The 14894-nt window shown below is 46.5% G+C and overlaps 1 protein-coding gene across 1 annotated transcript in view; it reads right to left on the reverse strand.

The window, feature by feature from the left end:
• Positions 1-14894, reverse strand: part of LOC144753773 (dehydrogenase/reductase SDR family member 4-like) — a 362846-nt gene that overhangs the window by 181504 nt on the left and 166448 nt on the right. Inside the window, exon 3 of the mRNA XM_078641349.1 lies at positions 7321-7498. Within this exon, the coding sequence (XP_078497475.1) occupies positions 7321-7498 (178 nt within the window). The remainder of the gene's footprint in view (positions 1-7320; positions 7499-14894) is intronic.

The following is a 14894-nucleotide window of genomic DNA, read 5'->3' on the forward strand; positions in this document are numbered from 1 at the left end:
CGATCCCCCTGTACATATTGCTGCGAGAACTTGCCTTTATTCTTTATATAAAGACTCTTAAGAATCTACTCTTGTGTGGTGTCCCTTTGTAGTGGTGTGATTGCTCGGCTGTTACGATTGTAGGAGAGGAGCCTCGCCAAGGAGGCCTCTCGACGACGCTCGGCCAATTCCATACGAAGTGGTGGGTCTCGGGGGGGGGGTCAGTCAGACATCTTCTGTCTCCCCTGGGATCACCTTTCTAACATTGATCTTTTCTTTCTCTTTGCACACAGCCAGGCTCACAGTGATACTCTTTCGGGCCTCGGCCCGTGGCCACGCCCCAATCTCTTCTCCATGGTGCTGCGCCGCGGCCTTTGTCACCACACCCAGTCATCCTCTCCACCACCTTGCTGAGGGGGAATCACGGCCCCCACTTCTTCCGCAGCTGCTCCAAGCAGTGGAACTCTGTCCTCGTCCATAGCAGTGCTCGACTTCACCACAACCGGGCCGCTCCTCACCTTGCAGCTCGTCTAGACTCAGCATGAACCCCAGACAGTACAGCTCCATAGCACTCGATCTGCGGGGTAAGTCCACCTCGTCGCCAGTGCAGAGGGCACCACCCTCGCACATGCCACTCTCTCGAAAGTACAATCGTCAGCGAGCAGGGTAGGCACACCAGCCACCACTATGTTGTTACATGCTTGGACCACGAGCAATTCGAGCACCTTTATTTATTCCCTCAGGTCCATGCCCAGCCCCTTTGGTGAATGCCGACACAATGCGCAGTAGTGATCAAGTGGCTCACTACAGTGGGGATTCAGCTGGGCATTCGGGCTACTTGCCGGTAGACATGCCCTATGCCATCAGTGCCTAGGACGCATGGCACCCAGTAGGGTAGAACCTGTAGGAGTAAAGGCAAGCCAATGCAGAGCTGGCAGCCTACACGTCCATCACCATGACCGAGGAGCCACGCCCCTCCATACAATCAAGAGCCTTCATATTGTTTGGATATTTGGGCAGGGCAGTATCTGTTGGTCAGTATTCCCAGATTTGAATATTAGTGGGATTAATATTCTTAGATGTACTTTGCTTATTTCACACCACTATTTTCCACTGACAGATTTCAACAGATCAAAGCTGCCAATATTTTTGGGTGAAAAGGGTGGTAAAAGAAAAAATATACAAATCTCGGTGGGATAAATACAGAATTTGCATGTTATGCCTCATTTCCAGAGCCAGAAATCAGAAAGGGCCATATGTATCAAGCTAATTAGCATTCGCAAAGGCCGAAATTCTGCGAATTTCGGCCTTTGCGAATGCTAATTAGATAAATGGTATGTATCAAACATGTTTGATGCAAAATAAGGAATTGCAAAATTTGCTCTTCCTTATTTTGCGATTGCACTTAAGGAATCGCAAATTTTGCGATTCCTTAAATGCAATGTATCAAACAAAAAATATTCAAAAATTGCCATTAAGGATTCGCAAATTACCACCAACTTCTAGTTGGTGGTAAGTTGCGAATTCTTTTCAAAAAGCTTTTTTACAAAAAAACACAGGTGCCATATGACGCCCATACATGCCCTTAGGGCATGTATGTGCGCCATATGCCCCCAAATGTCTTTTTCAGGGGTGCAGCAGGGTGTTCTTGAGACACCCCTGCACCCTTGAAAAAATTCCTAATTTGCGATTAGCAAATTGCTAATCGCAAATTGCACTTTCATTCCTATGGGCCTCCTGGCCCATGGAAATGAATGGGTAATTTGCGATTAGCAATTTGCTAATCGCAAATTAGGAATGCTAAGGAATCGCTATTGAAAAGCGATTTTGTATATACATATATCGTTTTGCATCTCCTAAATAGCGATTCCTTAAAATTCGCTATTTAGGAAATGCAAAACAGTTTGATGATACATATGGCCCAAAATGAGGTATTATCCACACACAGAAAATACCTCACCATCAGGGTGTCAGTTTTTTTTTTTTAGTGTTTTCCAAGCATGTAAAAATCAATGGTCAAATAAAGATTAAGAGAGATAAAAATAATCCAGGAGATAGAAGAATAGAGCTGGTGCTCAACTGAGGGAACATCAGAGAAAGGAGGAATAAAGGTTGGAGGAAGAAAGTGGAATCTAATAAATTAATAGAATGATGAAGAGAGGGATGCCAGCTCAATATTTAGGAGAGGTGAAAGAGACGATAAAGCAGGGACCAAAAGAGAGAGTTTGAGAATGTATTTTTTGAGAAAGATGAGAGGCTGAAAAATAATAAAGAGATCAAGAAATTGTCTCGAGCAAGAAAGTAAAATAGACAATTAAAAGAGGCTGAGGGAGAACAGAGAGGGAGTTTAAGGTGAGAGAGAGACGAGATAAGATTTAATGGAGAATGAGAGACACAAGAACAAAGAGTTAAAAAGAAAATTATTAAAATGGCAAAGCAGACAAGGCAATGGAAATTAAACATGGGGCAATCAAATAGATAGAATAGGATAACAGTGGCACATGCAATATCACATTCTTTATCGTTGCCTAGGAGCCATGCATCCCATTTCTGTATTTCATCTGTAAACATTATTGTTGTGTTACACTGCCCAGTGGGGCAGCTGTTGTTTAAAGGTGCAAAGACTGCTCCTTAAGGAACGGCACATGCATCATGTATTTTACCAGTTGCATTTTACAATTTGCAAAATCGGCCCGTTTGCGACCGTTAAAATGCCTTTTCCGATACATCAAAGGCATTGCATTTGCAAAATAGGAAATTCCAATTCTTGCGATTACTTAATTTGCGAACGCATTTAGGGAATTGCAATTAGCGATTCCCTAAATGCGATGCATGTAGCATTTCTTACACTACCACATGACCACCATAAAATTCGTTTTTTGGGTTTCGCCTGCCGAAGGCTGCGCTCTGCGCAGCTTTTCAGCGCAGGTGAAATCCTATGTCGACAATAAGGACTTTTGGAACGTCCCCCGGCTCTCATTGGCTAGCTCCATAAATGGAGGCTAGCCATTGAGTGCCGGATCTGTCCGTCAAGGCCGGACCAGATTCGGGGGCGTTCCGGAGATTTTTTCCCAGGGCGGAGTTACGTTTTTTCCGTTCCCTCCCCTTTCACTGAAAGTCTGTCCATTCCCGCCCCCTCCGTGTGCCTTTCCGCCCCCCCCTCGCTGTCCTGTGCACGTTTCCCGCCGTCCGTGTCCTCTCCCGCCCCCTCCCGCCGTCCGTGTCCTCTCCCGCCCCCTCCCGCCGTCCGTGTCCTCTCCCGCCCCCTGTGTCCTCGTAGGTGCTTGTCCTTCACTTTTCCAAATGGCTTGCGCGCGCTTACTCCCTCTCTTCCACCCCCCGCCCGGGTTTCTCGCCTGTGGCCACGCACCATTTCCAGAGAAGGCGGGGGCATTCTATTTTTGGCACGCTGGGTCAGTCACGTGATGGCGAGTAACGTCACCGAATGTTGTTGTCGGGACGGGGTGCGGGGGGTGTACAGTGGGAGTTGCGGGGATGGAGGAGGAGCGGAGGCGGCCCGGGAGGGAGCGGCACTGAGAGCAGGGAGGCACGGCCAGGAGAACGGGCCCGGAGCGCGCTACAGCAGGTAAAGAATGGACGACAACCCGCCTTGGGAGGATGTTGGACGGTTAGGGCAGTTACTTAGAGTACGGAAGAAATCTAGAGCTTGGAATGTGCAAAGGTACAGGGTTTGTATGGGGAACGCCAATGGTTCTCCTCTGGGGTAGAGGAAGAAGGTATGGGAACAGCTGAGAGGAGAGGTGCTGGCACTGGCACACACCCGGCTCTGGCGACTGCAGATTGGCCCGAATTTCTTGTTGGCTTGTTGTTAACCAGGGCGGATGGGAGTGTGGACTGACCTCCCATATGCGTACTGACTTGTAGACCCCCCCTGGCCCCTCCCCCCACCTCCCGGTGAGGAGTCTGGGTGCTGGAGGTGGGTAGCAGCGAGGTCGCTGCCTCCGGGGTGCCGAGGGGTGCGTAGGGTGCCTGCATTGACTTACTAAGCATATCATTCAGGCGGTGTGTCCCCAGTCTCAATAGACTGCTGGTGTGTGTGTGTCCCTTATGGTGTCATCTCAGCTGAGACTGCAGACACCTCCCGGGCATTCTGAGTGGGGCCCCGGGGCCCTCTGCAGCAGGCTGTGTGTCCGCAGTCTCAATAGACTGCTGGTGTGTGTGGTGTGTGTCTCTTATTCTTCTCTTTGCTTCTCTCTTCCTCCATCATTCGACCCCCTCCACATTTCTCTCACCAGTGTGTTTTTCTCGCCGGTTCTTTCCTTCCCTCATCCATTCCATTGCCCTCCGATGTTGCTGTCTCACTTTGCCCCTTTCTCTCTCTCCCTGCTTTGCACGCTTCTCTTTTCTGTGCCTCGCCCTCGTTTCTCTGCTCCCCGTCTCCCTGCCTGTCACCCTCCGTAACGTGCCTCTCCCTCCTCATGCCTCACTCTTACCCTCTCCACTGCCCTCTCCCCCTCTACTCTCTGTGCCCCCCCCCGCAGGCACCCCTCGTTTTCCTCTCTCACTGCCTGTTTACTGCCTCTCGCTTTCTCGGTCTCGCCCTGCTCTCTGCCTCTCCCTGACTCTTTTCTCTGCCTCTCCAAACTGTCCCCTGTGCACCCTCTGCCTCTTTCTCTCTTTCCACTCCACCTCACGTCCCTCTCTTTCTTTAAATCCAGTGTTGTCTGAGTTTCCTCCAGTCTCCCCTTTGAATTTAATGACCCATAAATGCCTACTTTCTCTGCCTTTCCCGTTCTCTCCCCTCCTTGCTGTCCTTTCTTCCTCTGCCCCCTCGTCTGTTTCTTCCTCCCCGGCCCTCTTCACTGTTTCTCTCCCTCTCCGTGCCTCTCTGTGCCTCTCCCTCTCTCCGTGCCTCTCTGTGCCTCTCCCTCTCTCCGTGCCTCTCTGCGCCTCTCCCTCGCTGTGCCTTCCCTCTCTTTGCCTCTCTCTGTCCAGGCTTTCTCCCTTGCCCCATTCCCGTCACAGCTGGCCAACTCGACTGCGCGGTTTGATCTTCAACGGGCTGGCCGTGACCTCAGTGGTCGTGACATCTCTGCCCTGCTGTGTTCTCTAGCTCCGTGACCTCAGACGCCAGCAGCCCCGTTGCTGTGGTGATCAGAATGCCACCTACAGACAGGTTTGTGGCCGTTGTGGAAGGTTTTGCTGGACTTCACTTTCGGGTTGTGTAAGAAGCAGGACCCTCCCATCAGAGGCCGCTCCGCCCGATCACAGAGATCATACCAGCGAGTGGTCACACTGAGAAGAAGAACCCGGAGGAGTGTGCAGGTATGGGCGTGAGTGCAGCAGCGTGTGACTGTTGGATGAAGTAATCAGAGCAGAGAAATAGCCTTCTCTGGGGGTGGGGGCAAGAAGTAAATCGTGTAGGCTGGGCCTTTAGTGGGATGAAAAAAACTAGGGGTCTCTCCAAAGGGCATGACCAATATAATTAAGGACGTGGCTTAAAAACATGTAAACTAAAAGTCTGTGCTTAATAGTATAGTGTGCCGCTCGGCCTGTATTTTGCTGTTTCTGTCATTTACATCCAGATATATATAAAAGTAACATATCTACAACAAGTCGAGACTATTGACTTTGTCAATAGTCGTTAGTTGCATAAGATAAATAAGCAGCAACTATGGGTTGTATATAATATTGGAAAAGCTTTGACTTAAAGCCCTGGTGACACAAGACCATGACCAAGACAATGTTGCTGCTCCTTCGTTTCAAAAAGAGAAGGGAAATCCAGAGAGAAAATTACTCTCTTTAAAGGATTCCCCTTCCCCTACACCGCTCACCTGGCATGTCCTCATGCCGTAACTTCTCCACTAGTGAGAAGTGAACAGTGTGAGCACGCGCATATCAATGCTCTGCTATTGCCATTGTAAATGATTGCAGAGTGATTGCAGAGTGCTAGGGAGTGCTAGGGAGTGCAGAGTGACTAGGGAGTGCTAGAGAGTGCAGAGTGACTGCAGAGTGCTAGGGAGTGCAGAGTGACTAGGGAGTGCTAGGGAGTGCTAGGGAGTGCAGAGTGACTAGGGAGTGCAGAGTGCTAGGGAGTGCAGAGTGACTAGGGAGTGCTAGGGAGTGCAGAGTGACTAGGGAGTGCAGAGTGACTAGGGAGTGCAAGGGAGTGCAGAGTGCGAGGGAGTGCGAGGGAGTGCAGAGTGACTAGGGAGTGCTAGGGAGTGCAGAGTGACTAGGGAGTGCTAGGGAGTGCAGAGTGCTAGGGAGTGCAGAGTGCTAGGGAGTGCAGAGTGACTGTAGAGATTAAGCTAATGGCAATGTAAATGACAATGCCATTTATTTATCTGTTTTCAAAACCAACACATAAATACACATTTTGTCATTTACAATGCCAATAGCTCTAACTTTTCCAAAGGCGAAACCATTGCATTGTAAATGCTTGTTATGATTATCTAATACTATTAGAAGAAATTGTAAAATTATTGTTTCATGTAGACTTCAAAAAATATATGTTTTAAGCAGTTAATATAAGCCAGTGTCAGAGGTTGCTGTAGTTTGTTTGGACATCTCCTGCTTCCTAAAGACTATGATATAAAAAAAGAAACTGGGAAGAACATAAGTAGCAAAGCAAGTTTAAATAGCAATTACAATTTTGCTCAGTGCCTTGCCTTTCACATTGTCGGGTAGCCATGGCAGCAGGCATTGTGACACTACTTAACTGTAATAACTTATTACAGTAAAGTAGCTATGTCATTTGTAATTACAGTTGAGTAGTGATGTTGCAGCTAGAAAGTAATAAGTAAAATAGAGGAAGCTTTTATACTACTACTGCAGTCTTCCATACAGGGTCAGCTTTCCATAAGGTAAAGCTTTATACGTGTGAGCTGAATTACAACAAATGGCCATTAAAATTGACATTTTTAGTGTATTACGAGGAGGGTTTCAACACCCAATGCTGTGTATTAACTGGATTGGAGTATTGTGTGGTTGTTTGATGTAGTATTCATGAATCTGGAGGTGTGCAGTCATTCCATTGTGGCATCAGATGCATGGTCTGCAGTATCTCAGCTGAAAACACCAAGCAAAGGCTTTGATGGAGCAACTCTAATGAATTGGGCCAAATAATAACATGGCTATTATGCCTTCAAGCTAAGGCTGGATTCTTCACACATGAAAATCTCAAGGGTGCTCATGTTAACAGGCCTGGGCTTAGATCCTTTTAGAGGACCGCAAGAGCTTGGAGAATTGTAAAGCAAAATCTCCATGGAATATTTGTTCTCGGGTTCCTTTGGGGAACAGGGATGCTAGGCTTCTACTTGGGTTCCCAGATATTCCGGAAGGGTTCAGATATGGACATGCTTCTGCTGTATTGCTTACTGTGGCTATCAGCCTCTGTCTGTCTTCCTCCTTCCCGACATGGCATATAGTTCCCAACACACTGAGATTCTCTGCCTTCAACTCCTCCACTGCCCGGTCCACGTTCACCTTCTTACGGCTGCTCACCACCACGTGTGCACCATCCTCTGCTAGCCGCCGGGCAATTGCAAATCCTATCCTGAAAGAAGCCAGAGAGGTACCATTAACTACATGCCTGACTGTAAGGGAATTAGGGGCAGCAACCAGTTCAGGGTCCTTCATGTCTCTGAGTTGGGGACTTGGAGTGGTCTTTCTCAAGTCCTCTAGTTGTCTGTTCTCCCAGTTATACTTTATTCCTAACCACTTACCCGGACAGAGTCACAATAAGTTGTTCTGACTTAACTGGTCTTTCAGGAGAAAATGTTGAAAATATGGCAAATAATCAACAATAAAGCAAAGAAAATTTGTATTGAACCTGTTATAAGTCATTGGCATTGGCTCACAAACAAGAACTTAGTTGTAAGAAAGTTGTAGAGTTTTGCCATTTAATGAGGGTCATGTAGTCTGTTCTGAGCCTAATATTAATAATAAGAATTATACGTTGTTGTTGTACAAGAATGTATACAAACAGAAGGCCTCTTCTCAGTGGATGCTCACTTGCTAGTTCAGCTCATTTTGGTCTAGTAATGTGAAGTTTAATGATCAGGTTGTTGGCAGGTATATGTAAGGGCTTAACAGACTGGTCTCTTTCTTTCTCCTTCCAGGAACCTTATTTCATAGCCTATTCAAGTTCGTAAACTACTGACATACCCCTTACAACTTGACATCCACAGTCCCTCCTTTTGAATATTCAATCTTCCTCCGGTGTGGTAGGGCATTGTGACCTTTTTTTTAAATAAAATGTAGGCAGCTTCTGAACTGCCACAGCCTCCCTTTGATTCCTTGTCATGCATTGAAGCTCTGAAACTGTAATCCCCCTTCCAAAAGAAATCCCCCTGGCTATGGTACTTCCCACCCTCCTTCACAAACACACCTTGCACACACTGGTTTCCTATTGATTACATAGGACTCTTGATCTCAGGTCATGTGTTCAGTTTTAGGCAGTGTGCGCTCTTGTGTTCCACAGAGGGCCCAAATCAGCCAGGGGCAACAGTTTGTGTGCCTAATATTTGGTCTAGGAAGGATCCAGGGCCCAAACCTTATCCACTTACACTAGACCTTCTGCCATTCTACCCATAAGAACAGATGTAGCACACCTGACATTATGGGGAGATAAAAGTACTGGAAATGTCATTTTACCTATGCACTTACATTCTTCAGAAAGCTAGATAGACGTAGGCAATGCAGTACAACCATTAAAATATGTCATACATTATCAGAAATGTAACTTTACAAAATATGTTTTGGTACCCAACATTATATTCCTGAAGTTTCTTGTTGTCCTGAACTGGAGGATATCTGTATTGTGTAATATAATAGTTCAGAAGCTGACATATCTTCATTTAAATGTATGGTTTACACCGTCACATTTGAGTGCTTTTGGCTTGTTGCATACAACTGCATAGACTAGAATTGCAGGCGTAACAGCAGTTCGAGTTAAGCCTGATTATGCAGCTGAAATTAAAACAATCCAGTTCACATGAAATCTATTCTTTTAGACCTTGAAGACAACTGTGAAAACCCCTTTGTCAGGAAGGCGACAAAGAGAACAAGCATTTGCAATGCAATAGGTCTCGCATGTACACGATTTTGAGCTATTGGCAATGTAAATGACAATACTACCTTTTATTTATGTTTTGGTTTTTAAAACATAAATAGAAGGCATTGTCATTTAGAATGCCAACCGCTTAAACTCTCGCAAATGAAAGACCTATTACTTTGTAAATGCTTGATAAAATACTACAGTCGGGTGAACAGGTTGTGTTTAGAAAGCGCTCTGCATGCATTTGCAGGGTCTCACTGTGATTGATGGCTGTTATAAGGAGGCCAGGAATAGGGCGGACACTGAAGGCAGTATCCTTTTTGGAAATGAACTAACAGGATGGATTCCTGTTTTGCTTTTTAAGCTGAGCTCGAGTCGGGGTACTACACGGGTGGACGGCGTCCCCCCACTTATTTTACGAGGAGCTCGATTACTGAAGAAAATGGAGCCACACATTCATTCTTTGGCCTCTCTGGGGCGAGATCGGAGCTCATTCAGAACACTGCTCACGAGCTAGCTTCTCTGATTCAATCGCATCTAAGGGGTGAGCGAGGGGAGGCAATGAGTCTGATGGTGCAAGCCACCTTCGTGACATCACTTCCTGTCGTGACGTCTGCGCCCCCCCTCACCCCCCCCCCCCCCCCCAACTTCTTTTGTTAGGACTTGTGCCCTGTTTTTAAGTACCAATGAAAATGTTTCCTAAAAACGTATTCCATGTTGGTAAAAAAAAAAAGAAAATCAAAACAGCAATCCTTCCTGTTAGTTTATTTTAAAAATACCCCCGTAGGGCAAATGCGTTGTTTAGAAAGCACATTCAATGCATGAAATGCATTTGTGGGGGCTCACTGTGGTTGATGGCCGGTATAACGAGGCCAGGAATAATATATTTTGCATCTGCTATATTGTTTATTAATGGAAAGTCACCTACTTGGCTCAGTCAGCTTATGTTCAATGCGGCTGGGAAACATTATTCGGAGCACCGTGGTGTCTTCCGATGCAGCAGGGGAGACACTTTTGTTTTTTTGTAATGCGACGGTCTTGTTTATGACTCATATGCGGCTGGGTAACGTCGTCTGTAGCAGTGTTGCCTCTTCCGGTGCAGCAGGGGTAGAATGACGAAGTTGGAGGAAATAAGGCAAGCACCATGACCCTCCCACCTGATTCTGAATGGTTAGCATGTAGGATCACTGCCATATCGGTAGGTGCTCTTAGTCATTTTCTTACTGAAAAGTAAACGTCAATGCAGGCGTTTATTTTTTATTCTATAAAATGACAATAATGATGTGCACACATTTAAAGAGGCTCCTCCCAAATTTCAGTAATTAACAACTTTGCTTGCGTTGCCTCACACTGAGGGGCCGAGTGCAGTGGATGTGCCAACGATAGAAGTGAGTGCAGACGGGGTGGATGTGCCGATGGAAGTTAGTTAATTAGCAGCACTAAAGAAACTCCCATAGGGTGAAAACGACATTTAAAAACACGGGCAGAAAGACACAGGTAGAAAGCAACAATTAACAAGCAAACAAATCCCCCCCCCCCTCACTTACCTAACGCTGGAACAGCACACCGCAAGTCGGCCTCGAGCGCGCCTCAGAAGAGACGCGGGAGGACAGGAGCGTGACGCGCGTGAACGTGCACGTTGACGTTCCCGCGCGTTCACGGACCTGAGTCAGCTCGTTCACAGGTCTAGAGCTGCTCGTTCACAGCTCTCACTCCCTTGGCAGGGAGGATAGTGACTATAGAACTCGCTGGCGGGAGCGCTTCGCGCTCCAACGCCAGGCGAGCCCTAAAAAGCAGCAAGAACACTCAGACAAAAAACACACCACTCTGCCACACACGCACAAGCAGACACACACACACACACACAAACACATAGAAACTCTCTGAGAGCCAAGTTAAGACTTCATTCTGCAAAAGAATAATTGAGGACCGATGATTTTTCATCTCATCCTGACAGTGAGAACTAATGGAGAAACAAAACACCCATGAAATCATGTTCTCCGTCAAAAGAACAATTTAATTTGTTGACTGTTAATGTTAATTTAATGTTATTTTCGTGTGTTTTGAAAGAATGAGGACGCAATGTATATCTTGGCGGTAAGTATATCTGTCACAATGTCAACAGAATATGCTTACTTCCAAGATAATGGTCCACCCGATTTAGATGGGGGCAGGTCATGGTTTTCGCTACAGCAGTGAACATGGTCAGTGATTGGCTGCCGCCCCCTCCCTATGACCACACCAACCCCCGGACACAAGGACATCTGAACATGGTTATCTTTGGAAGGCGGGGGGTCGCGAGACCCCCCGGCCGTATTTATTAAGATATAAAACAACAAATTTTAATTGTACGATATGCAGTTTATACGAAAAATCAGCAGGACATTAGATACATGATTGTCAACAGGTGTGAGAGACTATCCTTAACAAAAACTCTAATACAGATTGTTTCCTAACCGAATCTAACATCCTCATCTGAAATTTAGTATACTAACATTTCTGGCCATATGGCAAGGTCGCTAACCGGTGTCAGGTCCTACTAGCTGCGCCTCACCACAAGATGAGCGCATGCGCAGCCGGGCCCGGTAATTACCCGGTCCACGCCGTGAACTCCATTTACCCACTTAAGGAGGGCCCTTACTCAGCGCCATCTGTTGACGTCATAAGTATGCGCGCGCGGGGTGGCTACCAGCCTAAGGAAAGCGTGACTCCTCCAACCCGCGCCCCTTTGAAGCACCAGTTACCTTGCCCCTGAAGTTCTAGGAAGGGCCAATGGCCCCTCCCCCTGGGCGGGAACCTCCATAGGATGATGCCCGCCCCCTCAGAACTTAAAATAGCTGCTCACTGGTCATGACCTTACCGCATGCCCCATACCTAATAAATACGACGACCTATGGGAAAAAATTCTAATGTACAGCTACCCTGTCTAAATAAACATCACGCATAACACCTTAAAGCTAAAACGGGGAAAAAAGGCCTAAATACCAATGCAACCAATAACATACACAGTACCATTAGCTAAAAGGGGAAAAAAGACCTAAAAGAAAGCATAACAGGCAAAATACCAAACAATTTCTAAGCATAGGAAAAATTGGCCTAACAAACATTATATACAAATTATCGACTGAATTTAACTAATAATGCATACAACAACGCAATGTTCCAGGGATGGTGGGTGGGGAAACAACAAGCCCCGAGCGCGGGGCACCACCCATGTGGGGGGGAGCGTCCAGGAAACAAGGAGTCCCCTGGGCGCTCCCCGCCCCTTTATCGACCCCCATAGCCCGCCCCCCCGACCCGGATGTCGCACAATGCCATCCGGGTCGGGGAGGGCGCCCGCCAATCGGTGGCAGGGCGCGCCCCAGAGGACACGCCCCACCACCAAGAGGCCTAGATGGAGGGAGCGGTCACCGCACCGCCATACGTGCGGGGGGGCCAAGAGCCCCCCCTTTTCATACTATGTCGCCACCATAGCCAAACCTCTCCGTTGACCCGACAGAAGCTGTTACTGTTGTGCCCCTAAGGCAATTACTTACGCAACACATACTAATTGACAAGCAGCTTTGGCCGTGCTGTTTAGCTTTTAAGACTGTGATGTAAAACTTGTTCTAAACCTGCAAAGCCGTCGGACAAAGTCAGATCAGATGCGAACCTGAGGTGCAACACAAAGTTGCAGGATTACTACCCATGATAATCTATGATAGAATATCATAAAACGATGGAGGCAGGCACAGTTCACAAATCTAGACACATTCTCTCCTTAGTGTACGCAATGTTGTGTGACCTGCACTATAAGGCATTGTGGGTGCATCATTCTTCCAGGGATAGCATGTCCAATTGACCAGGTCAAGTGACCCTTTAAATATGGTGCAGAGACTTTTATGGGATGGAGTTGTATCTTCCTCAGCCGTTACCCACTGCCAGAATTCACTTCTGAATCAGTCACATTGTTGTATCTCAGCCCCAAAACAAGGTACATTTGTCATCTGGAAACAATAGTGATCTCTCTCAATTCATTTACTTTTGGTTAGGTAAGGCAGGATAGCTGATGTGTAAACAGAGCAATCAGGAAGTAAGTCTCTGGATGTCTTTACAATGTCTCTTAAAGGGTAGACAGTCTGGACTCATTATTGATTTCCCTTTGCTTTAGTTGAACCATTCTCATTATTAATGTCATTATTAATGTCCTTAATATTGCTAGCATATTTTCTTTACATTAGATGTACATTATTATTTCTTGTTTACAAAATTCTTCCTAAGTGTTCAAGATTTTAATAAGAATTAAAAAGGGATGGATCATGACCAGAGAGTGAACTGATTTAAAATTGTCAGATTAAGAAATAAGGCAAGTTGCCAGTACAACGCTGTTTACAAAGCCCATACCACCTTTGATAGAGGAGAGCTGCAATGTTAGTGTTGTGAGTTTGGAAACTTTAGATTCACGTTCCAAATGAGTTTATAGAAGGAGAAGACAATCAGGAGGTTTAAGAGGAAACAGAAGAGGCGGTTTAGCAAACAACACCATACAACAAGGTTATCTCTTTGATGGCACTGACAAAACTGTAGTATGTGGGTATGTCGTATGTCTCTGTGTTTCCTCAAGGAATTATTAGAATGTGTATGTGTCACTGAAGGTTCTGCGTTCTTGTGGAACTTTCTCTCTGGTTGCCAGGTGACAATCAGTTCTACCGGTCCTCCGCCTGAGCAGCTGGTCTCAACCATGGGACCTACCATATTAACTAATGTCAATAAACTCCACTTATATCTCTACTGCCGGTTCAACCTTGGTCATTCCAGCTACACACGGATACCACATTTTGGTACCAGGAGTGGGGTTGGCTGCTTTGTGGCCTTGGACTGCTTGCTGGCTCAAGTCGTGGACCCACAGGCTGGATTAGTTTTATTAGTAAAGAGCGGATGTTATATTTGGAGCGGATTCACTGCTCTATAGCACAAGGTGTATCCCGCTTACAGCACCCATTTTAGCTTTCTGGATTTTTTTTTGCATGGAGCCGTTCTCGTTTACTTTACCATTGCTGGGTTGCTGGGCCATTGTTCGTGCACTGACTGCTTTGTTTGAACTGTCTGCCTCACACCCTGGTTGTTCCTGTGAGCCACGCGCATACGTGTCGGCGTGTCCTTTCATCTGCGCCATTCGGCTGTGGGGGCTCATGGCTGCACACCGCAGCGTTGTCTCACTCCTGCCTCACACACCGTCATCTATGTGTGTGCTCTGTCGGCTGTTCTGTTCTGCCGAATGGGTTCGCGGTGGGCTGCATGGTTACAACACACGCATGGGGTACATTTTTGTTCAATCTTTGCTTCAAGTCACTCAGCTTAAGCAGACAGTTTGTTTTGGAAATTCGCCCGCATTTGTCACTCAATGAAGATGCCGCATAGTTTAGTGGACTTACAGTCTAGTTGTTGGAAATTTCACCTGAAGTTGTTTTCCAGCATCATGCTCGATGATTCGCACACCATTTTCTGTAGTGCGACACCTGAATCGGTGATTCACAAACCAATTATACTACTACCTTTTTTTTTTTTTGCAGAGTTTTATATAGCGCGAACTAGACCCGAACCGAATCGGGTATCAGAGCGCTTTACATAGCACCAGTTACGTTACATGAGGACACACATTCATGTTTTTTAGGCACGGGGAGATTAAGTGATTTGCCCAGAATCACAGGAGGTTTTGGCATGTAGCGTACACATCCTAAACAGAGGTTCTCCTTCGACATATCCAAGAAAAATATAAGTGTGAATTAATTTCCTGCATCCTCACAGACATTTCCTGGGCTTGAAGGGAAAAGCAATAAGAACACTGTCACAAGCAAAAGAAAACTGGAAGGTGAATTTCCATCTTGCTGGTAACACAGCTTCCTCACAAAGG

This window comes from Lissotriton helveticus, chromosome 5_1 (assembly GCF_964261635.1).
Source record: "Lissotriton helveticus chromosome 5_1, aLisHel1.1, whole genome shotgun sequence".
NCBI lineage: Eukaryota > Metazoa > Chordata > Amphibia > Caudata > Salamandridae > Lissotriton > Lissotriton helveticus.